Source organism: Neophocaena asiaeorientalis, unplaced genomic scaffold (assembly GCF_003031525.2).
Source record: "Neophocaena asiaeorientalis asiaeorientalis breed wild unplaced genomic scaffold, Neophocaena_asiaeorientalis_V1.1 scaffold137, whole genome shotgun sequence".
Lineage (NCBI taxonomy): Eukaryota > Metazoa > Chordata > Mammalia > Artiodactyla > Phocoenidae > Neophocaena > Neophocaena asiaeorientalis.
The window spans coordinates 1,053,578-1,080,094 of NW_020171804.1; the positions used below are offsets into that span (position 1 = coordinate 1,053,578).

Here is a 26,517-nt window from a genome sequence, read left to right on the forward strand (position 1 = left end):
GGGGGGGATGGAGGAGGTGGGCAGAGGGCGCTAGTTTAAGGGAAGGAGGGAGCAGGTATGGGTTAGGAGCCCAGGGGAGCACTTGCCCAGCAGGGAAGCAGCTCCCACAACGGGGGGTGTGTTGGCTTCTCGGGTGATGCATTTCACAGCTGCCCTCTCCCATTTTCTCATTTCTCCACCTTCTATTTCCTGTGTTGGCTAGAAAGGGTGGGAGCTCTGTTCCTAAGCCAGGTTTGGGCAGTGGCCATTGGGCTGGGAATTTGCCTGCATCAGGTTAATAACTGAGCATTGTTCTAGTTGGTGCCGGGCTCTGGGGTAGGCGGGTTTCTCACTCTGTTCATCTCATGGCAGCCCCGGGAGCTAGGGATTGTTATTCCCATTTTATAGGTGAGGAAACTGAGCCCTTGGAGTGAATCAACTTTCCCTTAACACTCTGAGGTTTGCTTGTTTGTTGTTAAAGATTCTGTTAAAAAGCAATTAATTGTACTAAATCATGCATTCCCTTTTAAAGTACCTGGAATAGATAACAGTGTTGCTTGTCTGGGAATCCTATCGATACTTTACATAAGTGTCTCTCAGGCAGGAGATGGCGGTTTGAAGGACTCCCTCTCATCCTGGAGACTTGTGCTCCACTGCTTACTGCTTGTACTCAAGTTCCAAGCACTCTGCCTCTCTCAGCTTTTTTTTTTTTTTTTTTTTTTGCCGTATGCGGGCCTCTCACTGTTGTGGCCTCTCCCGTTGCGGAGCACAGGCTCTGGACACGCAGGCTCAGCGGCCATGGCTCACGGGCCCAGCCGCTCAGCGGCATGTGGGATCTTCCCGGACCGGGGCACGAACCCGTGTCCCTTGCATCAGCAGGCGGACCCTCAACCCCTGCGCCACCAGGGAAGCCCTCGCTCAGCTTTTGATAAGTCATTATATGGTTCTCACTCATCTTAGTTTCCACATGGTATTTGCGCTTCTGAATCAATCCCCTCTTCTTTCTTCTTCCTTCTCACCTCCCTCCCTCCCTCCCTCCTTCCTTGTGTGTCTGGATAGTCCCTGGGGAGGACAGCTCCAGCCTGGCTGCATCCGTGAAGTGGGTTTTGTGCCTTCCCGCAGAATCCCAGGCTTCCCATATCATTGCTTCCCTGTGCTCTGTCCCTCCCGCCTGTGAGCTGTCTTCCCCGGATGTTGAGCTCCTGAGGACAGGCACCTGGGGTGTAAGAGATCCTCCACGCATGTTTACCTGTGTGCGTGGGGGATGTTGGGTGCTTCGGGGGTGACGTTTCCCACAGGTAGTGGAGGAGGACAGGCAGGGCAAGCCCTGGGGGCTTTCCTAGCATGGGGGTGAGCAATGCTCAGTCGGTTTTTGAGGAACGAAGTGAACGGGCAGAGGCTGAGAAGCCAGTGGAGAGAGGAAGGCCTGTGAATGCATGGCTAGTTATAGAGAAGGAAGAAAACACAGTGGCTTCTCAGAGATGTAAATAAACCTGAATTTTATACCAAAACAGAGGGAAAAAATCGGTGTTGTCTACCTCCGCCCACTCTTGCAATCCCTTTTCTTAGCTTCTCAGTATCCGTGACACTTGTATGCCCCAGACACCCAGGTTTTACTCATTCATTCATTCGTAACACAGGTGTGCATCCCCCTTGCTCTGTGCTCGGTGCTGTGGGTGTATAAGCTGGGCCTGCATCCTTCAGTCCCTCACAGTCTCAGTGGGGAAAGCTGCCCTGCAGGTAGAGGATTATAACTGGACGTTAGGCTTGTCACGGGGTGAACACAGCATCTTTCCAAGCTGGGGCAGGGCATCGTTGACATGGTGGGGCAAGGGCCTCGTCAGGGAGAAGCTTCTCTGAGATGTGGGCTCCTGGTCCCTGCCTGTGATGTGGGTCGCTACTCTCTGGCATGAGGTGTTATTGAAAATGCAGAACTGAGTTAAGATCTGGCATCAGGAATTTTAAGATATGAACACAATTGTGTAAAAAGAACGAACCACTTTAATTCCACATCACTTTCTTCATTTAAACTGGAGATGCATGTTTAAGTCTCGCAAACCCCTCCAGTGTACCATGTGTGTGATTTCCCAAGTCTCACAGCTGAGGGTGCTTTTGGCTGTAGGTGACAAAAGCTGGCCATGCAGTGTCTTCAAGAGCGAGGGGCTCTCTTTCCCCTGGGGCGAGAGGTCCAGAAGTGGCACCTGGCCCTGGTCCGGCAGCTCCGTGATCAGGCCCCATGGCCTCTCCCAAGTGGGTTCCGTGGAACACCTCGTCCTGAGATAGGCCCCTGATCCCATCTCCCTCGTCCCTCACATGTGGGAGGGTCAGGGTGCTTGGAGGACTCGTCAGGAACCCCAGCCTCTCCCAAACGTACGGCTCAGGGAGGTTCTCCGTTGTCCTACAAGTTCTCTGTCCTGCTTTGGTCCTCATTACTTAAGCCTTTTAAAGTCTTTCTAGCACCCAGGATGCTGGCTGTGTGCTATGGGTGGGCACAGACTTGTTTAGACTGACCCAGGTACTGTCGTGAACGGACGCCCCGCATATAAGAGGGGTTGCCCCCCCCCATAGCCGACTGTGGGGTGACCCTGCGCACAGCACAGGACTCCCATGAGGCCCTGACGGGGCGTGGGCCTCAGGCACCTGCATCACCTGTAGGAGGTATGGAGGAGGGCTGCTCGTTCCTTAAGAGCACGTCACTTCTGCTCACCTCCCACCAGCCACGGCCCGGTCACAGGGCCACCCTGGGAAAAGGGACAGGCCTAGTGGGCGCTGAGCTACTCCCGTGTCTGGGGGACGCCGAGTATATAGACAGCACGCGGTAGTCACTGCTGCTCCCCTGTGTCCTGGGAGGAGCTCTGAGTGGCTCCGGCATTTCGTCCCTCTATGACCAAAGAGTCCCCCGGCTTCTCCCAGCCTCAGTCTCCTCACCTATGACACGAGAACAGCAGAGCCTTCCTTTTCCGCTGCTTGAGGAGTCAGCAGGGGGCTCTAGTTTCAGGTGACGTGCGAAGGTAACGTCCGTCTGAGTGGCAGGAGCCCGTCCGTCTGTCGGCGGAGGAGGGCAACTGGCACCCCTTTGTCCTGCAGCATCCTCTTCGCGGACATCGTGGGCTTCACGGGCTTGGCGTCGCAGTGCACGGCCCAGGAACTGGTGAAACTCCTCAATGAGCTCTTCGGCAAGTTTGACGAACTGGCCACGGTAAGCGCAGCCTCTCCCTTTGTCCGGAGGTTCACTTGAGTTGCTCCCGGGGTGACGACGTGCCAGGTGGATCCCCGTGTTGGAGATGTGACCTGGGCTGGTGGGGACGCGGTGTTCGTCCGTCGTTTCAGCCTCACTGCTCGCTGGTTCCTTCCCTGGGACCTGAGCGCTGCCTTTGCAGACGGGACGGCGCTGCACCAGCACAGGCTGCGCCTCCAGCGAAGGGCCCCGGCAGCACGAGGCACTGGCTGAGTTGCGTGGTCTCGCGCGCAGGCCACCCTCCACCTTCTGTCCTGTGGCACGTGTCGCTTGGGCTGGCCTTGGTAGGGGGCTCTTCGGAGCAGGCCTGTGCTGACCTTTTCCGGGCCCGCTGCCTGCACTCGAAACTTGCCTGCTGGGGGTCAGTTGGTGACGTCTCAAGATGCCCGGCCCCCTTGCTCGCGGCGGGCTGAGCACCAGGGTTTTGAAGTCTTCTTGGAACCGTTCACATCTAAGGCCCGCAGAGGCCAAGCCGAGGCTAATGGCCTCGCTTGCAGTATATGCAGGCCTGGGACCCCGACACCCACCTGCCCTGTCCTGCCAGGACATGGGGGAGACACAAGGACACGGACAAGTGCACCTTCTCCTTCAGCCTCGCTCGAGGTGGAAACAGAGGCCCCTGAGTGGATGGTTATGAGACGGAGGGAGGGAGGGAGGGAGGGGTCGGCAGGTTCCGTCGAGGTCAGACTCCTCAGAGGAGGTGACAGTTAAAGCTCTTGGAAGGAAGAGTGAATGTCCCCTCAGTGAACAGGGTGAAGAGAGGACCCCTGGCCGGGCCTGGCTTATGCAGTGGCCAGGAGTCCTGAGGGACGCTGGGTGGTGGGTACCGCGTGGGCCGCAGACTCGGGGCAGCCTCTGGGCAGGACACAGAACGCCAGGCCCCGGCCTTTGCTCTTGCCTTGCAGGAAGAGCGAGCAGCGGTCACACTGCCTGTGATGTCGTTTTGCTGGGCATGGAGCTGCCTGTCCTCAAGGCCCTGGCAGCCTTTGTCTGTGCGGCCATTGGACTTGCTCCCGGGAGCGAGGCTGAGGTCTGTGCAAACACGTGCCACCTCGCCTTCCTGGGAGAAGGCCTCCCGGGCGTCCTCCCGCGGACAGGGCTGCATAGAAGAGGCGGGGAGGGCGTGAGCATGGCCTGTGCCCGGGCCTCCGGCACCTTTTGCCTTTGGGTCAGGATGTGTGTTTTGTCCGATGCAGGGGGTGACTGGCGGCCGGGGGCTCTCACAGTGCTGCTTGGGAGCTTTCTCAGGCCTGCTGCTTCCTCCCCCCTCACCGGGAAGCTTCTGGACCAGGGTCCCACTCGGCCCACCAGGGCCTCTTTTCTGAGCATCTGCTGCTGATGGGAGGGCCTGTGCTCTTTGCCTCCTCGTCCGATTCTGTCTTCCCAGCAGCTTGAGGTCAGCATCATGGTCCCCGAAGGATCAGGGCCAAGTTTGGTCAGTGATTCGTGGTGAGCAGTGCCGCCTGCCCCTCTGCTGTCCCCGGGAGACCCCCCTGCTCCAGGTATCTCAGGACATAACCTGCTTCCCAGCCGCCTAGGAAGGCCCAGAAGTCTTTACAGATTTTCCACTGGTCCTTTGTCAGATACCTGATTTGCAAATATTTTCTTCCCCACTTTGGCCTGTTTGTTCATTTGCTGACAGTGTTGTATAAAGGGCAGAGATTTTAGTTTTTATGCAGCCCGGTGATCACTTTCTTCTTTTATGGGTGTAGCGTTCCCAGAGGTGGGCAGTCCGATGGCCGGCCCCATCTATGCTGTGTTCTACTGGAGCAGACGCAGGGCCTACCCCGTCCAGGGGCTGGAGAGATGGGCCTCCCTGGGTGGGAGAGCACGGGCGGAGATGGTGCCCCGGGAACACCCAGGTCTTCGTTCTCAGGATGAAATGTGTGATCTGGGGACTCCCTGTCCTGTCCTCTTCCTTCCTAGAATACAAACTCCATCTGTTGCTTTGCCAGTTTCTTCTGTTTTAAATCAGATGCAGGTGTGAGTGTCACCTTGAGTTCCAGGCCTGTGCCCTCACCCTGGCCCTGGGGGCACCTCTCGGGCCCATGTCCCAGCTGTGACATCCATTACCCCTTTCTATCGGCACCACACCCAGGGTGCACATGGCAGGGTGTCCACTGGGCCTTCTAGGGCATCACACGTTCCCTCAGAATGTCTCAGTGTTCCATGTGTTTCCTCAAATTGTTACAATTTGCCTTTTTTTGTTGTTAAATTTATCCCTAGGTATGTCATTCTTTTTGATGCAGTTGTAAATGGGATTATTTTCTTAATTTTACTTTCTACTAGTTCGTTATTATTATATAGAAATGTGACAGATTTCTGTATATTGATTTTGTATCCTCCAACTTCACCGAAATCATTTATTAGTTCTAACAGTTTTTTGATACAGTCTTTAGTGTTTTCTGTATATAATATTATGACATTTGCAAATAGAGACAGTTTTACTTCTTTTCCGATGTGGATGCCTTTTATTTCTTTTTCTTGTCTAACTGTTCTGGCTAGGACTTCAACACTATGTTGAATAAAAGTGGTGAGAGTGGGCATCCTTGTCTTGTTCCTGATCTTAGAGGAAAAGCTTTCAGCTTTCCACCAGTGAGTATGATGTTAGCTGTGGGCTTGTCATACATGGCCTTTATTATGTTGAGGTGTGTTCCGTCTATACGCACTTTGTTAGACTTTTTATCATGAAAGGATGTTGAATTTTATCAAATACCTTTTTTGCATCTGTTGAGATTGCTATATGATTTTTATTCTTTATTTTGTTAATGTGTTTGTATCACATTGATTGATTCGTGTATGTTGAACCATCCTTGCATCCCTGGAATAAATCCCACTTGATCGTGCTGTGTGATCCTTTTAATGTATTGTTAAATTCGATTTGCTGAAATTTTGTTGAGGATTTTTGCATCTATGTTCATCAGGGATATTGGATAATTTTCTTCTTTTGTGCCATCCTTGAAGGATAATGCTGGCCTTGTAAAATGAATTTGGAGGTGCTCCTTCCTCTTCTGTTTTTTTGAGAGTTTGAGAAGGATCGGTATTAATTCTTCTTTGAACGTTTGGTAGAATTCGCCAGTGAAATCGTCTGGTCCAGGGCTTTCCTGTATTGGGAGTTTTTTGCTTACTGATGCAGTCTGTTCAGATTTTATATTTTTTCGTGATTGAATCTTGGTAGATTGTATATTTCTAGGAATTTATCCATTTCTTCTAGGTTGTCCAGTTTGTTGGTACGTAAGAGATTTTCTCTTTTATTCACTACTAGGCTTTTTCACCAGGGCACTTACTAGTGTCTGAGATGTTGGATTAGATACTTTTATCAAGGGAAGTGCACACCCTTCAGAGAACAGGTGCTGCACACACTGGAGCCTCATGGTGGGTTGACTGGAGTAAGAGATATGTTAGGTGTGTGTATGTGTACGCATGTGTATATAAATGTATGTGAGTGTGTGTGTACATGTGAGTGCATTGCATATACATGAGTGTGCATGAACATGCGTGCAACTCTGTACATGTGTATGTGTGCATGTATGTACACGAGTTAATACGTATGTGAATATGTAGGTGTACGTGTGTGTACATGTGTGTTAAGTTTTTGTTCAGATTTTTTTTTCCATCTATGCTCCTGAAGGATATTAGTCTGTGGCTTTCTTTTCTTATGTTGTTTTTATGGGGTATCAAGGTAATGCTGATTTCATAGAAGAGTTGGGGAGTATTTCCTCCAGTTCAATTTTCTGGAAGAGTTTGTGTAGAATCGGTATTATTTCTCTCTTAAATGTGTGGTAGAATTTACTGGTGCATGGAGTTTTCTTTGTGGAAATTTTTAACTACAAATTCAGTTACTTTCAGTAGGGCTCGTCGGGTTATTTATTTTTTTCTTGAATGAGCTTGGTGTTTTATAATCTTTCAGGGAGTCTTCCCATTTAACCTAAGTTGTCAAAATTATTAGAATAAAGTTGCTCACACTATTTCCTTGTTATCCTCTTAATATTTGTAGAATGTGTGGTAATGGCACCTGTCCCATTCTTGATTTTGGTGATTTGTGTCTTCTTTTTGTCTCATCATTCTGGCTACAGATTTATCAGTCTTATTGATTTTTTAAAAAGAATTTGCTTTTGGTTTCATATATCTCTATTTCAATTTTATTAATTTCCTTTATGTTTTTTTATTATTTTGTTTCTTCTGCTTATTTTGGTTTTCATTTGCTCTTCTTTTTGTAGTTTCTTAAGGTAGAAGCAGAGACCATTGTGTTTTAGATCTTTTTTCCTCTTCTGATATAAGTGTTTAATGCTGTGAACTTCCTCTGAAGTACTGCTTTAGCAAATTTCTGATATGTTGTGTTTCTCTTTGTGTTCAGTTCAAAATACTTTATCATTTTCCCTTTAATTTTTCTTAGACCCATGGATTATTAAGACGTTTGTTTTTTGAGGGAGTTTGCAAAAATCTTCCTGTTTTTGACTTCAAATTTAATTTTATTGTGGTTGGAGAGCATACTTTTAAAATTTGAATCCTCTTAAATTTATGGCCCAGAATATGGGCTTTATTCATTTGTGTGGTCTACGTGTGGCATATTTCCACGTTTTATCTTTTTTTTCTGTTTAATTTCCTCTAATGTTTCTTTTTCTCTTTTTTTTAATACATTTATTTTTTTAAATTTATTTATTTTTGGCTGCATTGGGTCTTCGTTGCTGCGCATGGGCTTTCTCTAATGGTGGCGAGCGGGGGCTACTCTTGGTTGCGCTGCGTGGGCTTCTCATTGCGGTGGCTTCTCTTGTTGTGGAGCACAGGCTCTAGGCACTGGACTCAGTAGTTGCAGCACACAGGCTCAGTAGCTGTGGCTCATGGACTCTAGAGCGCAGGCTCAGTAGTTGTGGCGCACGGGCTTAGTTGCTCTGCAGCATGTGCGATCTTCCCGGACCAGGGCTCAAACCCATGTGCCCTGCATTGGCAGGTGCTTTCTTAACCACCGTGCCCCCAGGGAAGCAAGCCCTCCTCTAGTGTTTCTTGCAGTGTGGGCCTGCTGGTGACAAATCCTTTCAGCTTCTGTATTTCTGAAAGAACTCTTTATTTGGCCTTATTTCTTTTTTGCTGGGTAGAGAATTCTAGGTGCAGAGGTCTTTCCCCCAGAACTTTAAAGATGCTGCTCTTCTTGTCATCGTTCGTATTGTTTTCAACAAGAAGTCTTCTGTCAACTCTTTGCTCCTCTGTATGAAATGTCTTTTTCCTCTGCCTGCTTTTAAGATTTTCTCTTCGTTGCTGGTTTTCAGCAGTTTGATTTTGACGTGCCTAGCTGTGGTTTTCTTCAGGTGTCTTGTGCTTGCAGTTTATTGAGCTTCTCGCATCTGTAGTTTTCATAATACTTGGGGAAAAACCCTCAGTCACCGTTTTACAAACACTTTTCTATGCCCGTCCTCCTCTTCCTTCAGGAACGCCAGTTTCACCCACGTCAGGATGATGATCTTGTTTTCTTTTGGGGGTTCTTTTTCTTTCTGTTTCATTTTGAACAGTTTCTACTGCTGCGCCTTCAGGTTCACTAATCTTTGCATCTTCAGCGTCTAACCTGCCACGTACCATCCAGTGCAGCTTCCAGCTCAGACATCATGGTTTCATCTCGGATCTTTCTTCCTTCTCATTGAGGTGACTGTGAGGAAGCTCAAAATTAAAATGGCCTCGTTCCCTTCTAATTTGTTGCTTTTCTTCTCTGTCCTTTTGTGCATTGATGTTGTGGGTTTTAAACATATTTTCGTTCTAATCTGCTGGTGTCCTGTTTTGATGAGCACCTGGACATGTTTTTCTCACATGTGCTTGTTTTGTGTCCACGTGCCCGGTGAGGAGGGTGTGGTGACCCCAGGGATCCAAACCCATCCTCCTTTACAAAGGTATCTGTCGGGCAGTTAAACAAACAGAGTGTGTTTGTCTTAGTCTCCACAGGAGCTGACGTTTTATTTACCCCGATCCACGGCTGATGACCACAGATGTGCAGTATGTTTTTGACCTTTCCCCCATTTATTGGATCCATTTTAGATTTGTGTTTGCTCTGATCTCCGTGTGTATTTGGCAACTGGCTGCACCCTTTGGGTTTATGGAGAAGCCCCTGTCCCGGGCTCAGCCCTCCTCCACCACCAGCTGTTGGGGACGGGGACCTTCTCTGGATCAGTTTTCTCTGCGGGAAAATGAACTGGCCGGGTGAAGCAGACGTCCATCTGGCTGGTTCGGGAGGTGTGGGCCAGCGTGGAGGGTCCTTGGTGTGCCCGCTACGGAGACGAGCCTGAGTCCCAGTTGTCCTCTTATCAGCAAGGCCACCTGTGCTGGTTGTGGCCCCCTCCTCAGGGGTGACAGGCAGATGAGAACACAGTCCTTAGCTCTGGTCATGACCCCGGGAATCCTTCAGGGGCTGTTTCCAGAGGGAGCTTGTCACACTGTTGTCAGTTCTCAGTCCCGAGGTGGCGGTTGCCTGGTACAGGATGGGGGTGTGTTGGATTTAGGACAGCGCTGGTGGTACCCGGGGCCAGGAGGCTGACCCACGCGCGTCATGGGTGGTTAGTGAGGGCGGACAAGTGCGGGAGGCATCCCCTCTCTGGTCCGAGCGTCCCTGGGGACGCTCAGCGTCTGCTGAGGGGCTCTCCCTGGGGATGCCCGCCCTTGGGCTTGGCCAGTCTGCGCTGTCCCTGAACTCGGACGCTTCGTGAGCCTTTCTGGCCCGTGAGGACCCGACACCGAGGGGCTCCTGGACAAGAGAGTAGGGGGTGCAATTCCTGAAAGATGACTCTGATGACCTGTGTCAGTGAGGACATTATTTTTCAGTTATTTGTGTTTTTCTGGATGTTTCTGAAAGGGACCCATGGAAGCTGGTCCAAGGGCAGAGCTCCCTACCCAATCCCGAGCTACTCGGGTGTGTGTTCAGGTCCATCCCCTCATCCCTCCTCCTCGGGAGACTGTCCTCGGGATCATTTCAGAGGGTCAGGCCTTCCCGCTCTGACACCCTGGTCCCGTAGCTGCGCAGAGCTGGCCGCGTTCAGGCCTGACACATGCTTGTGGGTCAGTTGTGACTCTGCTGGACGGTGTTCCTTTAGCAAAGCCACCTGTGCACCTGCTGTCGGGCAAGGGGTGCTGGAGCACAAAGACGGAGTCAGGGAACTTACAGCCAGGGTACTTACAGCTCGGGTGGGGAGACCTTGAGCCACTTTTGCAAAACCAGGATTTGCTGAATGAGATGTTTGCTAGAGTGTGGTCGGGATGTAAACGGACATCGTGAGCAGCCTGGAGGGGGTGGCGGTGGAGGAGTCACCAGAGCTCAGCTTGGAAAACTGACCCAGAGGAACGATTTTAAGTGACCAAATAACATAGAGAGTAGAATCCCAATTTTCACACTGTGTGTGCACTTACGTGAGTGCCAGGGAGAAAAGGCTGGAATGAAAGATTCCAGAATAACTGTGGTTGTTGCTGAGTTGCGAGTTATGATTTTTAATTTTCTGAACTTTCTGCATCCTTGATGATGAACCTGGATTTCTTTAATTATCCCTTGATTAGCAGGGAATAGATATAGTTTCTTTTTTTTTTTGCGGTATGCGGGCCTCTCACTGCTGTGGCCTCTCCTGTTGTGGAGCACAGGCTCCGGACGCGCAGGCTCAGCGGCCATGGCTCACGGGCCCAGCCGCTCCGCGGTATGTGGGATCTTCCCGGACTGGGGCACGAACCCGTGTCCCCTGCATCGGCAGGCGGACTCTCAACCACTGCGCCACCAGGGAAGCCCTAGATACTGTCTCTTGAAAAGCCAGTAGATGTTTGGAATTTGAAGGAGTCTGTCGTTCGTATCAGGCCACCTGTGGAAACTCACCACCCTGTCTGCTGGGAGGAAACCTTTATTCAGCAGCTGCGGTGGCCCAGGTCCCCGTGTGGGGAGATGTGCTCTAGGCAGAGGGAGGAGGGTGGTGTGGAGAGCAAGGCTCACTTGAGGCCTGAGTGGGGAGCCGCGGTAGAGGGAGAGGCAGGGTAGCCTGAATGGGCCCCTTGAGTGCCGCGCACAGGAGGAGGACGTGTCTCCTCCACGTATCACCAGGGAGGCACGTGTTCATACTTGGCTTCAGAAAGCAGCTCCCCGGTCCCTACTGTGTGCCAGCATTGTCCTAGGTGATAGGGATGCCGCATGAATAAGCCAGATGTAAACCCTGCCCTTGAAGGTTTTAGAAAATTCGCACAAGCACAAAGGTAGAGACAATAACGTAACGCCCTGTCCCCAGGCACCCACAACCCATCCTCGACAGTAACTAACGTCTGGCCAGTCTTGTTTGGTCTGCACTCTCCCCCCCAAGGTCCTGCCCAGCACCGCACAGCACGCTTGCATCCTTGGTGAGTAGCTCTTCTACTGAGCACGTTACGGCCAGCACCACCTCAAGGCCCCTGTCGCACCCATTTGCACTGACTGCAGTCACAGAGTCCTGAGTCTGGCTCTGGGCTTGGTCACCCTGCTCGTCTCAGACATGTCTCTTCTTCAGAGCCGGTTTGTTCCAGTCAGGACTCACAGGAGGTGGACGTGTGTCTGGACTGCACCCTTGGGTTGGGTTATGGAGGTGACAGTGATGACACAGAGGCTGATGCCATAGAAGGATGCTCTATCACTCATGGTCCCCGAGAGGAGGGGACACACCGGGCCATCCAAGGTCACAGGGGACCACCGGGCGCCCAGATTGGCAGAGGGTGCTGGGAGAGCAGGGCGGGGCTTTATTGGCGTTTCCGCGGGAAGAGGGGGCGAGCAGACGCAGGGCTGGACAGTGTGGATAGTAAGGGCTCTGGGCTGTCGGTGTTCCCTGCGGTCTGGTCCCTGCCCTGGTGATTAGGGTGGGGACAGTGGCCGGAGTGTGAGAGCCCGCAGAGGAGATGTGGCCTCTGATCCGCCGGTGTAATAGGAACAAGCCGTTGTTTGTCTCCGGGAATTAGCCAGCCCTGCGCAGTGGTCATCGTTCCCTGCCAGCGAGGCCCCCGAGACATCAGACCTTCATAGGATACAGAAAACAAAAACCTGGATGAATACACACACCGTATTCTGTGGATATGCCAAGTGTTTCTTGGTTTTGGTTTTTCCTTGTTAATGCTCCTGCCTTTTGTGGCGGCTCAGCCCCAAGGCTGGGTGTGTCCTGTGCTTCTCCTGAACCAGCAGACCTTCTCTACCTGCCTTAGATCCTGGGCTCGCTCATTTGTGTTGACAGCCCTTCCCTGGAGCGCAGTGCTGTCCCCAGCGCACCCCTCTCCGCTGGCCTGCTCCCTCCAGGGCGTGTGGATCTGAGGTTCCCGTGTTGTTACCCGTCTCCCATGACATTGCACCCGAGGGTCACAGCAGCTGCCTGGAGAACTTGGCCCATCGGTGTTCACTCTGGTTGACAGTTTTCTGATCCTGTTGTTTCCTCTGCATTTATTAGCTTGTGGTTCTTTAAAAACGAAGAATATTTAGTCCTCAGCTCTTGGGTTATCCTCAGTGGATGCTTGATTCTTTTCATTTCTTTATCAAGTTTCAGGACTAGAACCCTCTGAAGGGGTGAGCCGTGCGGTTGCTTCCTGCTTCCTCGTGACTCAGCGCATCCCCTCTGAGCACGGTCCTGCCTCACAGATGCGGCGCTTTCCAGAAGCCCTAGTTTCTTTCATTGGGAAATGGTTTTTCCAGCCTGTAATCTGGGTGGTCACTGGTCCTGGGACTTTACAGGAGCCAGACATGGAAGATATGTTTTAGAAAAAGAAAAATTCATGAATGAATTCTGAGTTCATATTGATATTTCCAATTCACTTAACTTCACTCCTGTGATTCTTAAATTTGTGTCCCTTTTCCTTTGATGCTGGAAACCTTAATGACAGTAATAGAATTTTTTTGTTTCATCCTTTTATATACAGTTGATTCAAAATAGCATTACCAATATTATTCCCCACAATAAGACCATTGACTAGAATCTAAGATTTCTTTAGTGGTTTCTCTCGTTACCTTGCCCTTGAAGTACATCCCACTAGATATCCAGTCAAATACGTGTTTTCCTGTCACTTGTGAAACCCACTTGTGAATTGTGCTACCAACGTGGTCACAGTTATTTCATTTTGGTTTTATTTTTAGGCACTGCTGCTCTAAATTTAATTTTTCTTTTTTAAGTACGTCAAATATTTGCACGGCTCTGTCTCACAGTGCAGACCCTGAGGCAAGATACGCGGAGAGAGGGCTGACCCACCCCCACCATCTCCCCCAGCCCTGTGCAGTTAGGCATCTGTGCCCTGTTTGGGGTTGCTCCTCCACTGTTCCTTTTGGATACCAGGAACAGATGTGTACATGTGACTATTTATTATTGGAGAGTCTGCCTCAGTGGGGCCCGTTGATGTCTCTTGGGCGTGGCTGAGGCTGGAGAGACTTCCGGTCCTGAGTTAATGCGGCTGGTCTCTGCCGTAGGACAGATGTCTGTGCGTTCTTGGGTTCCAGCTCTGTTGCTCCTGTGTGGTCCCTCCCCGTGGGCAGGAAGCCCTCGGAGCACAGGGTCCTCATCTCTTCCCTTCGCTTATGTCCGTGGTCCTTGTTGCAGTGGGTGGAGCATGTGGGACTCAGTAAAAGGAACTGAAGGAATGATCTATGGAAATGGAAGTTGAAATGATTATGTGTCCTACTTTCCAGCGATAGCCGTGGTTTATATCTTGGTGCATTTCTTTTCAGCTTTGTGCGGACGCAGCAGCTTAAACGCTGAGACAGCCTCCTAGAAGGAACATTTTCTAAAATCTCTTATTTGGTTTTCCCACTGATGGCCCAGCGCCGTGCAAGGTTAACACCACTTGGCCATGTGGTTTTGCATGCTGTCACCTGGGGATCACGTGCAGTCACTGGGTCATTTCAAGCTCTCTCTCTGCACCTCCCCTCCCGCAGGGGTGCCACCAGGTCTTGGGAGCTCCCCAGCCTTCCCAGAAGCCAGCTGCAGTGTGGGGTGCACATGATGGCCTCTGACCTCTCTGGACCCAGCTGTTTCAGAGCCGGCCTCGGAGGGGTTTGGGCCTCCTCCGGTTCTGAAGTTGCAGTGGCTCTTCCTGAGATCCCACTGAATTCTCTGCTTCTTCCTGGGTCTAGGGCTGGGCGGGCAGGGTCACAGAGCCCTTGAGTGTGGGAGTCTCTGCTGTCCTCTCGGGCAGGGCCAGCCAGGTCCAGAGTTGACCAGCGGGCCTGCAGACCATACCTGGGAAGCAAAGGAGACCCTCCTGCCTGGATCCCCCGGCAGCCCCTGTGCTGCTCTGAGGGGGCTCTGTCCATCATGTCCTGTCACTCCTGTCCCTTCCAAGCAAGCCCCGCCGGCCCTCCTCCTCCGTTTTCTTTCTTTGCTTTGGCTGCGAAGCAGCTGTTCAGGTGTCACAAACGCTCCCTGCGGGGGAACTCCAGGCGCTGGCTTTCAGTATTTACAGGGAAGATGTTGTTATCTAAAACACCAAAAGCAATGGAAAACATCGTTTTTTTTGGTTTCTTAAGCTTGTTAACAAAAGTCAGGAGAGTTGAGATTAAAAAACAAGGGGACGGGTGAGCATTTCACTTCCCCAGTCTGTTCTGAGCCCGGGAGGGACTGTCTCAGGATGGTCGCCAGCGACACATGTGTCGCTGGCGGGCTGTAATTGTGCCCCTGTGTGTGTTGGCGGGCCCAGCGGAGGGTGGCTGCTTTTCAGGAAGCTCTCCGCAGAATGCGGTGGGCCTCATCTACCTGTGAGCCTGCGGCCTGGATGTCACTTGCTAGATGCCCCGTCCTGACTTGGAGAGCAGCCCTGCCGGGCGTAGGGGTCACTCCTGAGGCTCGCCAGGGTCACCACTTGCATTCATCACAGTTTGCAACAACAGGGTTCACCAGCGCCTCCTGTCCTGAGGGGTCGGCCAGCGGAGACCCCACCCAGCCCCACAGAGACTCCCTTTTCTGTGGCGGCCACTCTTGAGTCTCTGTGTCAGATATGACAGTCGGGCTCATAGGGTGGCTGTTTGGGGGGCAGCCCCACCCACGGCCTCTGATTTCCCTTGAAATCTGATGGGACAACTGCCACTTACGACCTGCCCGTAGGATTTATGGTCCATTCTCACACACACACACACACACACAAGCGCGCGCACACCTGCCCGCTCAGTGACCTTGTACCGAGCACCTTCCAGTCCCAGGGTCAGAAGGCCGGGGCTGTGGGGCCTGGAGGTGGCTGGGAACTCTGCAGAGACAAGCTGGGGGATGCAGGGATGTCCGCAGTCACCCGCACTCAGCGTCCCACGGAGATGCTGATGGGTGGGGACACCTGTCATCCTCGAGGTCCCCAGAATCAGGGCTTGGTGACCTTAGAAATCTTCTGCAAGAATGTTGCCTACGTGGGGTAGGTGCTTGTGCGGACTCCTCAGAGGGAGGGGTCTGGATCACCAGGTGGACAGCTCGGAGGGGGCTGGATGAGTCAGGAATCGTGAGCCTTCCACCGAGGGTCTCTGCGCCTGGGGAGGGTCGCGCCCCTGGCAGTGGACCCTCATCTCATCCTGGGCGCTCGGCTCTAGTGAAGGCAGCCCGACTGTGAAGACGGGGCGCGGATGTATGGGGGGAGCTGCCCCTCGCTGGCCTGCACGGTGTGTCCTGGCAGTGACGGTGGGGACAGGTGAGGACGGACACTCTAGAGGTGCCAGAAGAGAGCCCGGGCTGCCTGCTAGCCTGGAGAAGCGTGGCTGGCTGCCTCCCAGGGGCTCTGCAGTGTGGACGTCTGCACCAGGCCCTGGGCTCCCAGACTCTGTCTCGGGACAAGTCAGCCCCAGCACAGCCTGCCCATGGGACGCTGGGAAACAAACCCCTTCTGCAGACCAGGAGGCTGGTGTCTTAATGGTTAAGTGGCTGCCCCTGGTCTCTTGAAGGATGAATGGCTGGACCCTGGACCTCCCTGAGGCCAGCTCCCTGTCCACAGGGGGAGCCTGTGGGGCTTAGCATGGGGAAGACCCGGTCACTGGGTTTCCCCAGAGACCACCCGACAGGTCGAAGTGACTGCTCTTCTCTTCCCCTTTGACCGACTGTCCCTACATTGAGGGAGGCCCAGGGCTGGGGGGAGCTGGGCACCCAGCCATTCAGTGGCCTGGGCCATCTCTCAGGAGAGCAGCAGGGTCGCTGGCCCTTGTTCCTCCCCGACCCTCTGCACCAGTGGACAGCGTCCTGCAGAAGAAGTGCGGGCCGTGTGTGAACCCGTGGGTGGTGAGGGCTGAGAATTCTCATCCCAGGCCGCTGTGTGAATTCACAGCATTGGAGAAAACCTGCAGGAGGTGGCTCATTTGTAAGAAACCAAAGAGCAGAATTAAATACAAGCTGTAGAATGTGTTCTCAGAGTAGGGTCGGCAGAGCTCTGGGCTTTACAGGACCATCCGGGGGGCTGTCCATCCCGGGGGCTGGGAGGTCCGTCTCATCCACGGACAGGCTGCGTGAGGCTGATCTCCTTCACAGACGTGCACAAGCTCAGGAAACATGATGTCATGAATGGTAGAACAAAGAATCCAGCTGTCTCCTGTCAAGACAGATACTGGAGACTTGCAAAAGTGAGAACGATGCCTTGCTTCTCATTTGTTTCTGTTTGGGGAAATGTCATAATTTTTCAAACAGTGTTACTTATGTTAATATATAACGCATTTGCTATTGTTACTTTAAATGCTTTAATACATTTTAAAAAACCTCTCAGTTGTAGCTTCTCGTGTGGTAATAGCCATAGCTGTAACCTGCTTACATGAAAACTTTTTGTGAGGTCCTCAGTTATTTAGGGGGGGTTTGAAGGGGTGTTGAAAACAAAATGTTCTAAAACTGCCGTTTTAATGCTGTCCTTGAAATAAAACTGACAGTCACCGTCATAATCATAGCTGACCCCAATGGACTGGTGCAGGACAGGTGGCAGTAAGCGTCTGACGTGTCTCTCTGTCCTCAACACGAGGGCGAGGTGGGCACTGGCATTCTCACCTTTGTGTAAGTGCGAGAGTAGACCTTCTGCAGTGTCGGATGACTCTCCAAGGTGTTCCCCGTGGGTGGTGAGGTCTGGGCTCAGGCCCCGGCTGGTGGTTCTCTGGGGAGAGATGCTCACATGGGCTGTGGACCTTGACTCTGGGTTAAGCCACGGGCACTCAGATGTGTGTGGCCTGCCCTTCCCGGGCTGGCGAAGGAATCTAGCATGTTCCAGTAGGGTCAATCACATGGAGATCCAAGGACGGGGACTGTATTAGCCCCTCTTGGGAGAGGGGGCCCCTCCTTGGGGAGAGGACCTGGCTCCCAGGCATGGGGTGACCTCCCCTCCTTGAAGGGCCTGTGGGGTTGGCCTGGTGATCTGAAGGGCAGGGGAGGCAGACCCCCGCGTGGGAAGAGGCTGAGTGCGGGTAGCGGGGATGGCGTGGGGTGCCCTAAGGCGACCCTAATCACAGCCATATAGGGGCCACCTGCCCTCTCGAGGTACCCTGACTGTGGGAGAGCCTCCTGGGCCCTGGTCTAGGTCGGGCCTTGAGCTCAACGGTCAGCACACCTGGTGGTGGCAGAGGCGCAGGTGCTCGGGCAGCCCCAGGTGCGTCACTAACACGCCCTTTGCCCTCTCGCCCGAAGGAGAACCACTGCCGTCGCATCAAGATCCTGGGAGACTGCTACTACTGCGTGTCCGGCCTCACTCAGCCCAAGACTGACCACGCCCACTGCTGCGTGGAGATGGGCCTGGACATGATCGACACCATCACGTGAGTGCCCTGCCGTGCAGGCCTGCCTTGTCCTGGCCAGTGTGTCGAGGGTCTTCTCCCTGGCCAAGAAGTGAGGAGTGATCTTTTTTCCACTTGGTAGAAAGTTCATTTCTATGGGGAAAACAGATGAAAGATTTTCCATGCTCCGTGTAAAAGACTGAGTGAAGAATGCAGCCTGAATGTGGAGTCCCAGGGCTCTTAACCCCCGCCCAGTGGAGTGGCAGTGCCCGAGGCCCCCTGGGCTCCTGCTTGGGGGAATCTGGCCCCCATCTGCCCGCAGCACCCAAATCAGATCCTCCTCTCAAACTGTGGACCTCATTAAGGTGTGCAATGTGCTTTTAAAAAAACACCGCATGTTAATTGCTGTTGGTGTGATTTTTAATAATAACTTAAAGTCATATATATATTCCTGGTTTTGGCCAGATGGCACCTGCCTGTGAGAGGAATGGAGATAGAGTGGGAAGAGCCGTACGTGCCCAGCAAGTGTGGTGACTGGCTTCGTCTTGCCCCTGCAGAGCTGTGACCCTGGCTCTCAGTTTCCCCATCTGAAAAATGGGAGTGATGGCTTCATGACATCCAGGGCTCTGAGCGAGGTTGGATTGGCAGAGACCAGGGCAGTGGGACCAACCTCATGGCCACGTCCAGGCCCTGCGTCCTGGTGGTCAGGGGCTAGTCCTTGACCTTGAAGGTTCTGGGGAGGTTTCACCAGGACTCCTGGTGGTGTCATGCTGCTTGGACCTGGGTCTTTGACCGTAAGTTCTGCGGCCCCTCCCCAGGGTACCCAGGCCTGATCCTGCCCCCCCCCACCAATGGGTGTGCTGCCCATGTGAGATTTGTGCCTCTACCCTTTCCTGCACCCCAGTGCCAGCTTCCCTCTGTCAGGCCTTGAATATTAGGTCAGACCCAAGGAAACTGCTCCTCTGCAACCAAGTCTGGTACAAGAACGCTTCCTAGAGTTCAGGCCATCAGTCCCCAGATGCGGCTGTTCCTGAGTGGGCTGGGGGCTTCCTGCCCGAGGAAGCAGACAGGCCCCATGGGTTCCTGGTTCCACATCCTTGAGGTGATGCTTTGGTTTCCTTGCATCCCTGATTTTCTCTGCTGTGACATGCAGAAACCGTGTTTGCATCTCTGAGCTGTTGTGGGAATTAAATGGGATCCCAGGTTAAATGGGCTGGCACGGAAGATGCTGGGTCCCCAGCCACTGCGGTCATCAATTCATTAACCCCCAGAAAAGGGAGCCAGCTGAGCTGCTGCTGTCCCTCCCTTGGGCTCCAAAGCATCAGGATTCTGTGCACTTATAGGAATGGGGTTTGTCCACTCCACGGGGAGCACCTTGCCCATCACAGGCATTAGCATATCACGAATCAGACCTCCAAACATGCAGGGTACCGTTTTGCTAAATACTTCATCCAGACGTGGCTTTGCTTGTGGTCTGGGTATTTTTGGTTCACTATATTGAGTTAAGTAGAAGTAAATGCCATGTGCTGTTCCTTCCCTGACCCGTCTTTGGGCTGGTAAGGCCAGCTTGCCTGTGCTCAGGTCATGGGTAGACCCGATGTGCCCAGGCTGGAGCAGCCCAAGGCTGGAGGTCGAATGAGAAGAGATGGCCGAGTGACAAAAGTCATTTCTGATTGTTCTGGAGGCCTGGTCCCCCCCGTCCTTCAGTTTTCTCAGTTCTTGGCAAACGCTCTTCAGTGAGACAGGTTTTTTGTTTTTTTCTGTTTTTCTTTTCTTTTTCTTTTTCATACAATTTTTTCTTAACTCATTGTGGTGGCTTCTCTTGTTGTGGAGCACGGACTCTACGCACACGGGCTTCAGTAGTTGTGGCTTGCGGGCTCAGTAGTTGTGGCGCACGGGCTTAGTTGCTCCGCGGCATGTGGGATCTTCCCGGACCAGGGCTCGAACCTGTGTCCCCTGCATTGGCAGGCGGATTCTCAACCACTGCGCCACCAGGGAAGCCCGACAATTTTTAAATTGTAGTATAGTTGATTTACAATGTTACGTTAGTTTCAGGTGTACAGCAAAGCGATTCAGTCACACATATATATGTACTGCTATTCTTTTTCAGACTTTTTCCCCTTACAGGTTATTACAAGATACTGAGTATGGTTCCCCATGCTGTACAGTAGTAGGTCCTTGTTGGTTATCTAGAGTGAGACAGTTCTTGAGGCAGGATTTATCTACAAGTAACTGTCCAGCTCACTGCATGTCTGCTGTTCCCCCAATTGAGAGCCTGCTCGAAGGGATGACAGATGGGGCGAATTGGTGGAGTCTCCTGGGCTGCACAGGTTGGGTGGAGGCTGGCAAAGGCCCTGCACACTGGGGACAGGAAGGCCTCCTTGAGGAAGGTTGGACGTGGGTCGCAGCAGTCCCCCTGCCCTTTGCCCTTCCACGACTGCAGAAGTAGAAATGCTTAAAATGCACAAAAACGTCTTCTGCAGGTTTACTTCTTTACATTTCCCAAACTCATTTCTTTTTGTGAATTAAAAAAAATTTATTTTTAAACCTTAGTTTTCTTGTTTCAGTACCTTTAACTGGCGATTGGCAAACGAATGAAAAAAGAGTTAAAACTGAAAAAAAAAACACATTCAAAGTGTATACAACTAAATAGGTAGTAAAGATATGTGAACAGTCAGGCTTCCACAAAACCTTTATTTTTATTTATTATTTATTTATTTATTTATTTTTTGCGGTACGCGGGCCCCTCACTGCTGTGGCCTCTCCCGTCACGGAGCACAGGCTCCGGACGTGCAGGCTCAGCGGCCATGGCTCACAGGCCCAGCCGCTCCACGGCATGTGGGATCTTCCCAGACCGGGGCACGAACCCGCGTCCCCTGCATCGGCAGGCGGACTCTCAAACACTGTGCCGCCAGGGAAGCCCCACAAAACCTTTATTGTAAATTCGTGGCACGCAGACTTCTGAGGTTATCAAAGCTGAACTGCAGGATGCCTGGGACCCTGTGTAGATGTATCTGGTTCTACGGTCCAGCCTGGCCCCCTGAATACGGAGGACGGTGAGGCTGGGCTCGAGGGCCAGCTGGGAAGGCAGCATCTCGGCACACCTCTGGGGCCCGCACGTGCCATGGTTTTGGGGGACAGGCCCTCGGTGGGTGATGCGAGCAGTTGCAGGCAGAACTGCTCCTGGTTAGAAGACAGGCTGGGATGGGGGGGAGGTTTGAGTGGAGGCCGCTCGGGGCGGGGGGGGCGTGGCAGGGGCTCCTGGCTGGCAGGAAGCCCTGCCAGGCTGTGGGTGAACGGTGTGCAAGTGGAAGTCAGGGCAGGGCAGGCGGGCTGGGTCCAGTGAACCTCATGCATGCTGTGCCATTGCTGACAAATGGGGTTACCCCGCCCCCCAGGTCCTGTCCCTTCCTGGTCGCAGCCTGCAGTTTTTGATCTGAGGACAGGACGTTGGCATTTAGGTAGCCGAGTGTGCACGAGCCAGGCTGGGGAGGTGGAGCTCCGGGGACCCAGCCCGAGGTGCACCCCGGGTGTAAGTGTTCGCTTCTTTAATGCTCCTATTCCTGTTATGATAAATAAATCGTGGATCATTAGTAAGGGCATCAGTAACCTGCTAGGAAGAGATCATGGGATAGTTTCAGAGTCCCTGGGGATGCTAGTTTCAGAGTCTCTGGGGAAGACCCAGCCTTCCCGCGGGGTGGCCCAGCTCTGTCCTCTCTTCTGCTGCACAGAACAGGCTCCTTTGCTGTCAGAGGCACGTGAGCCAGGGCTTCGGGACTTTCCTTCTCTGTTGACCTCCTTGCGATGTTGTGGACTTAAGTTGTGTCCCGGTGGCATTCATTTTGTTCCAGATGAAGATTCCCAGTCTCTTTATTTCATCATCGTTTGAAGCCCCTCGTCTTTCTTTAGTCTTTTAGATTAAGGGTTTTTTTCTTGGAGGGCAGCGAGCTGGCGGTGGTCAGCAGCTGTGTGGGCGAGGGGAACTGAAATCTCATTCCACACCGTTTACTCACGAGGGTCCAGGACCGGTGTTACACCAGGCCCTGGGAAGCTAGTGGCCAGGACCCCTTGTGGATGGGCCTCGGGTCAGCAGGCGGCAGGCCAGTCCAGGCACAGAGGACTTCCAGGTACCGAGCGTGGAGGCAGGCCCACGCGCAGTGACCACCAGGTGGGATGGGGCTAGTCAGGACACTGTGGACGCAGGTGGGCTGTGGAAGCTAAGCCAGGGCAGGAGGTGTCAGCTACCGCCTTCCTTCTCCCTTGGGCTGACACCAAACCCAAGGGGCCAGTGGCGGGCGCTGTGGCCGGAGTGCCTCTGTCCAGCGGCTAAGCCCTGTTACGGCTTGCAGCCGTCGCGGGTGGGGTAGGTGGGAAGTCCCAGCCACCTGGGACAAGACACAGGTGAGGAATGGCCTGGGGCAGCCCCTCCCAGGATGCTTGCAGCCCACTTTCTGGGAGGGCCCTAGGATGTCCGCCAAGCCTGTGGTCAGTAGAGTCAGCCCGGCCATGTGGCCATGTGGACGCAGTAGTCTCTGATGGAGCCTGACCCAGCGGAAGCAGAGCGACAAGGGTCTGGGCAGGGACGGGGGTGGGTTTGCTGTGGTGAAGGATCTGGGAGGGCTTCCTGGATGCAGCATCCGGGCTGGGCCTATGTTATGTTTGAACAGGGTGGGATGCACATGAATCAGCCCTGAGACTTGGGGCAGGACTGAGATTTTGCTCACAGGCTCGGGGCACCTGCTGTATTGTGGGGGCAGGTCTAGATGTGGTTGGACTACAGGGCACCTGCTGTTGAGAGGGGACGGAGGGTGGGTAGTCCATGTCGGGCTGCCCGAGGGTGGTGGCAGCGTGGCCCTGTGTGCCTTTGGTCTCCCAGTCTGCCTTCCCTCTCACAGCCGATGTCCTAATCATGGGGCCGCTGTGTCCCCGAGCCTCAGCTCCACCTTCCTGCCCTTCTTGCTACAGAACGTCTCCTCCGGCCGGAGAGCCCCATCCAACACACGTGTCGGTCGGGGCCACCTTTGGACCCGCCCAGGGTGGGGAGGGCTGGGGGCGCCGTGGCTGACCCCCTCCCCGCCCTCACGGCTTCCTTGCAATTCTGTCCCTTGGAGCACACCAGCCAGGCTCGACATTGCTTCCTCAGCAACATGCTTCAGACTTTTTAAAGATTAAATAATCTCTTGCTTTTGGGGAGAAGTGGAAAATCCAGCAAAGTGGCATCAGAGGGCCTCCCCGTGGCCGCGGTGCGTCCCCTGCGCTCTGGCTGTGCGATCACAGGCCCTTTACGTACTTCCTGCATCTCACTTCACCGTGGGCCTCGTGGGGCTGGAGAAACCATGCAGGGTGTCCTCGTTCCTTTAAAAGGAACTTTTAAAACCACCTCCTGTTTCTTCTGACGCGTGCTTCCAGTGACACTGCCCCCCACGTCCGAGGGTGGTCTCTCCTGGGGCCCTCAGGGCTTCATGCCAGCCCTTTCCTCAGCGGGGCTGGAGCCCAGAGACACGAGCGCCTGGGGCAGTGGAGCGCGCGTGCACTGGCCCTGCAGTCTGATCTCAGCGTCCGCGTGTTTCGTCTTGTTTTCTCCCTTGAGTTGACTGATGCAGTTTCCAACCCACAAGGTCCCCCTGTTGTTTAGGGCAGGTTTGTGGAGCCTCGCGCCTCCCCACAGGCTGGGTCTGCAGCCCACCCTCTCAGGGAACTCAGGGTCAAACCTTGACCGTTCCCAGGGCTCCTGGGACCCTGTCCGATGTTCCCCGGGGCTCTCACGCTGGCCCCTGGCTAGCAAGCAGGCACGAACACCCCTGATCAGGTCAGTGGTACCCAGAACAGGATCGGGGTCCTGGATCAGGGTCCTGGGCTCATTTCTCTTCTGCTGCTGCTCTGGGTGGGGGGGGATAGGGGAGGTGGGATGCCTTGTGAGATGGCCAGTGGCCAAGGGAGCAGGGGGGAGCCAGCTTGGAGTGACCCCTGCCCACCAGGGCCCACAGCTCGGGGGTCAGGCTGACTAGGTCAGGAGACCCGCCCCCCACATGCTCCCGCTGCCCTGTGCTCCTGGCCCTGAGGGAGCAGACCACGGGGCCCCAGCCCCACGCCCTGCCTGTGTTTGCTGCAGGTCCGTGGCCGAGGCCACTGAGGTGGACCTGAACATGCGTGTGGGGCTGCACACCGGCAGGGTCCTCTGCGGGGTCCTGGGCCTGCGCAAGTGGCAGTACGACGTGTGGTCCAACGACGTGACCCTGGCGAACGTCATGGAAGCCGCCGGCCTGCCTGGGTAAATCGGGAACCCTGAGGGTAGGGGCGGGGGATTCTAATTCAACCTTCTGCCTGGGGATCTGGGAATGCCCGGCTGTCCCAGCCCCACCCCCAAGGCCCCAAAGAGAGTGGGCAAGCCGACCCTGGAGGAGGAGACTGAACGCTGCCCCTGTGGTCTGCCTGGCTCGGAGCTGTCCTGCGTGCTGAATGTTGCTTCTCTTTTTGCTTTCTTTCTCAGACTTAAAGTGGAAAGTGTTCTGCCTTTAGAGCCCCACTAGGGAAGTTACAGATTTTCTTCTAGAGTGAGGAGGGTGCATTTCTCACTGGTCCGTGCACTCCTAATGCTTTCTAATTACAGTCGCCTCCTTTGGTCTCCTTTTCTTCAAACCATTCCCCAGAGCCGAGGCATCAAGTACGGTGAAAACATTAACCCGAGAACTGAATGGGACCTCCCCGCCCTCCACGAACGGTGGGCAGCAGGGGGACGATGTGACTGCAGAAGAGGGGGCTCTGAGGCACACTCCCATGGTCCCACCCTCCCGATTTCCGCCTCTTAGAGGGCTTGGCAGGCCGTGCTCGCAGCTGCTGCAGGGCCCAGCTGCGGTTCCCCGGGGCTAGAGCTGAGCGTTAGACCCTGCACACGCATGTCTGCTTCTGTCTTACGAACCTCAGGGCAAAGCTCTGTGCCCTCCGCTCTGCGGGGCCTCAGGGCCCCTCTGGCCCTGGCTGCCTGTCCCCAGCTGTCCTGTTCTCACCCTAGAGACCTGGCGTCCTCTGGGCCGCATCTTCCCCTCTCCCTCCTGGCCTGACTTTTTGGGGGAGGTGGCGGAAACAGGTGACACCTTTCCTTGTGCCAAGGCCCTGAGCTCGGCCGAGGGACCAGTGAGTGACATCCAAGGCCACTCGCTCTGGAGAGCAGCTTTGAAATTGCAGGAAAGGAGGGCTTACGGGGCTCCAGGAAGCAGCAAGCCTGGAGGTTAGAATGCAACGAGCCTGAATCCATGCTAAGCCTGCCATGGGAGTGGCCACGGCATTTCTAAGCGAGCTCAAAAATTGTGGCATTGTCATCTGTGACCTGGGCTGCCTCTGAGCGTCCGCCTGGGGGGACCCTCTTGGCCACCGACCCCTCCTTCCTCCAGGGCCTCGTCCTTCCAGCACCCCTCTACTCCTCCTGTTCTCCACCCTTCAGAGCAGGGTCTCGGTGAGGGGGGACACCTTCTCACTGTGCCTGCCCCTCGCCCTCTGGGCGCCAGAGTGAGTCCCAGCAGCAGCCCGCCCGCAGCCCCGCTGTCCTGCACAAAGTCCAGCCCCTTGGCCGGCCAGGTGGTGCCAGGAGCCGCCCACCTCCCTCCTCCCCTGCCCACTGAGGTCTTTCAGCGTTCCGCCTGCCGTGCAGACAAGCACACGGACTTCCCACCGCCAGGGACCCCGCTCCGCAGCCCCTTCACCTGGCCAGGGCATCTTTCAAGTTCCGGCTGACCGGTAGCTTCCCTCCTTCCACTCTACCTACCAGTCCCATGGTGGGGGGAATGCATCCTGCCTGCCCTGCTCTCTGCTTTGCTTCTTTCTTCCCTCCTCCCCTCCACTCCCCCTTTCGGAGACACCCCCTCAGGAGCACAGTGTTTACAGAGCACCTGGCTTTTCCAGGATGGGGGAGGGTGGTGTCGACAGCGAAGACAGAGCCCTCAGCCCCGGTGGTGTTCACGTTTTTGGGGGGCCACAGGGGGGATGCAGAGAGGGGAGCACGACACGGGGCTGGGAGGAGGTGCCTTTATCACCTGTCAGCCTGGATCTCCTGGGCACTGAGGTCCGTTCGGAGCTGGGCGGGGGTCTGGGGAGCTCACAGGCTCTTGGGGGCACTGAGACCCTGGCACTGCGCATGGAGCGCCAGGAGGAGGTGCAAGGAGGAGGGAAGATGATGAAGGTCCGAGCCTGAGAGCTCCTGAGAGGAGGGGAGAGCGAGACAGGAAGAGGGGCAGGGGAGGGTGGGGTGGTGAGAGGGAGTGCGGGCAGCCGGGAGGAGGGCCGGGGAGGAGGGAGAGCCGTCAGCTGTGTTCAGTGCTACAAAATGAGGACTAGACACCAGATCAGGTGTGTGCAGCCAGTGGTGGCCTCAGCAGAGGGTTCAGGGCACACGAGGGCCAAAGCGCGAGTGCCTGGCTCCCAGGGAGACAGAGCATTGCGACTCCCTGCAGGGCAGGGGGCAGAGCGGACGGAAGCTGGCCTGGGAGGGGTTGCTGGAAAGCTGCTCTGTGAGTGGGGACCAGGGTCTGCTGAGCCACCCTCCCCAGTGCCTCTAGGGGCCTGGCACACGTGGTGTGTGCACCCCTCGGGGTCCTGCCTTGCCCTGGCAGCGGGGGTGGGGTGGGTGGGGGGACGT

The 26,517-nt window shown here is 54.3% G+C and overlaps 1 protein-coding gene across 1 annotated transcript in view; it reads left to right on the forward strand.

Moving 5' to 3' along the window:
* Positions 1–26,517, forward strand: part of ADCY1 (adenylate cyclase 1) — a 112,188-nt gene that overhangs the window by 37,359 nt on the left and 48,312 nt on the right. The window contains exons 4-6 of the mRNA XM_024745779.1: positions 3,067–3,178; positions 17,800–17,927; positions 23,998–24,156. Of these exons, the coding sequence (XP_024601547.1) occupies positions 3,067–3,178; positions 17,800–17,927; positions 23,998–24,156 (399 nt within the window). The remainder of the gene's footprint in view (positions 1–3,066; positions 3,179–17,799; positions 17,928–23,997; positions 24,157–26,517) is intronic.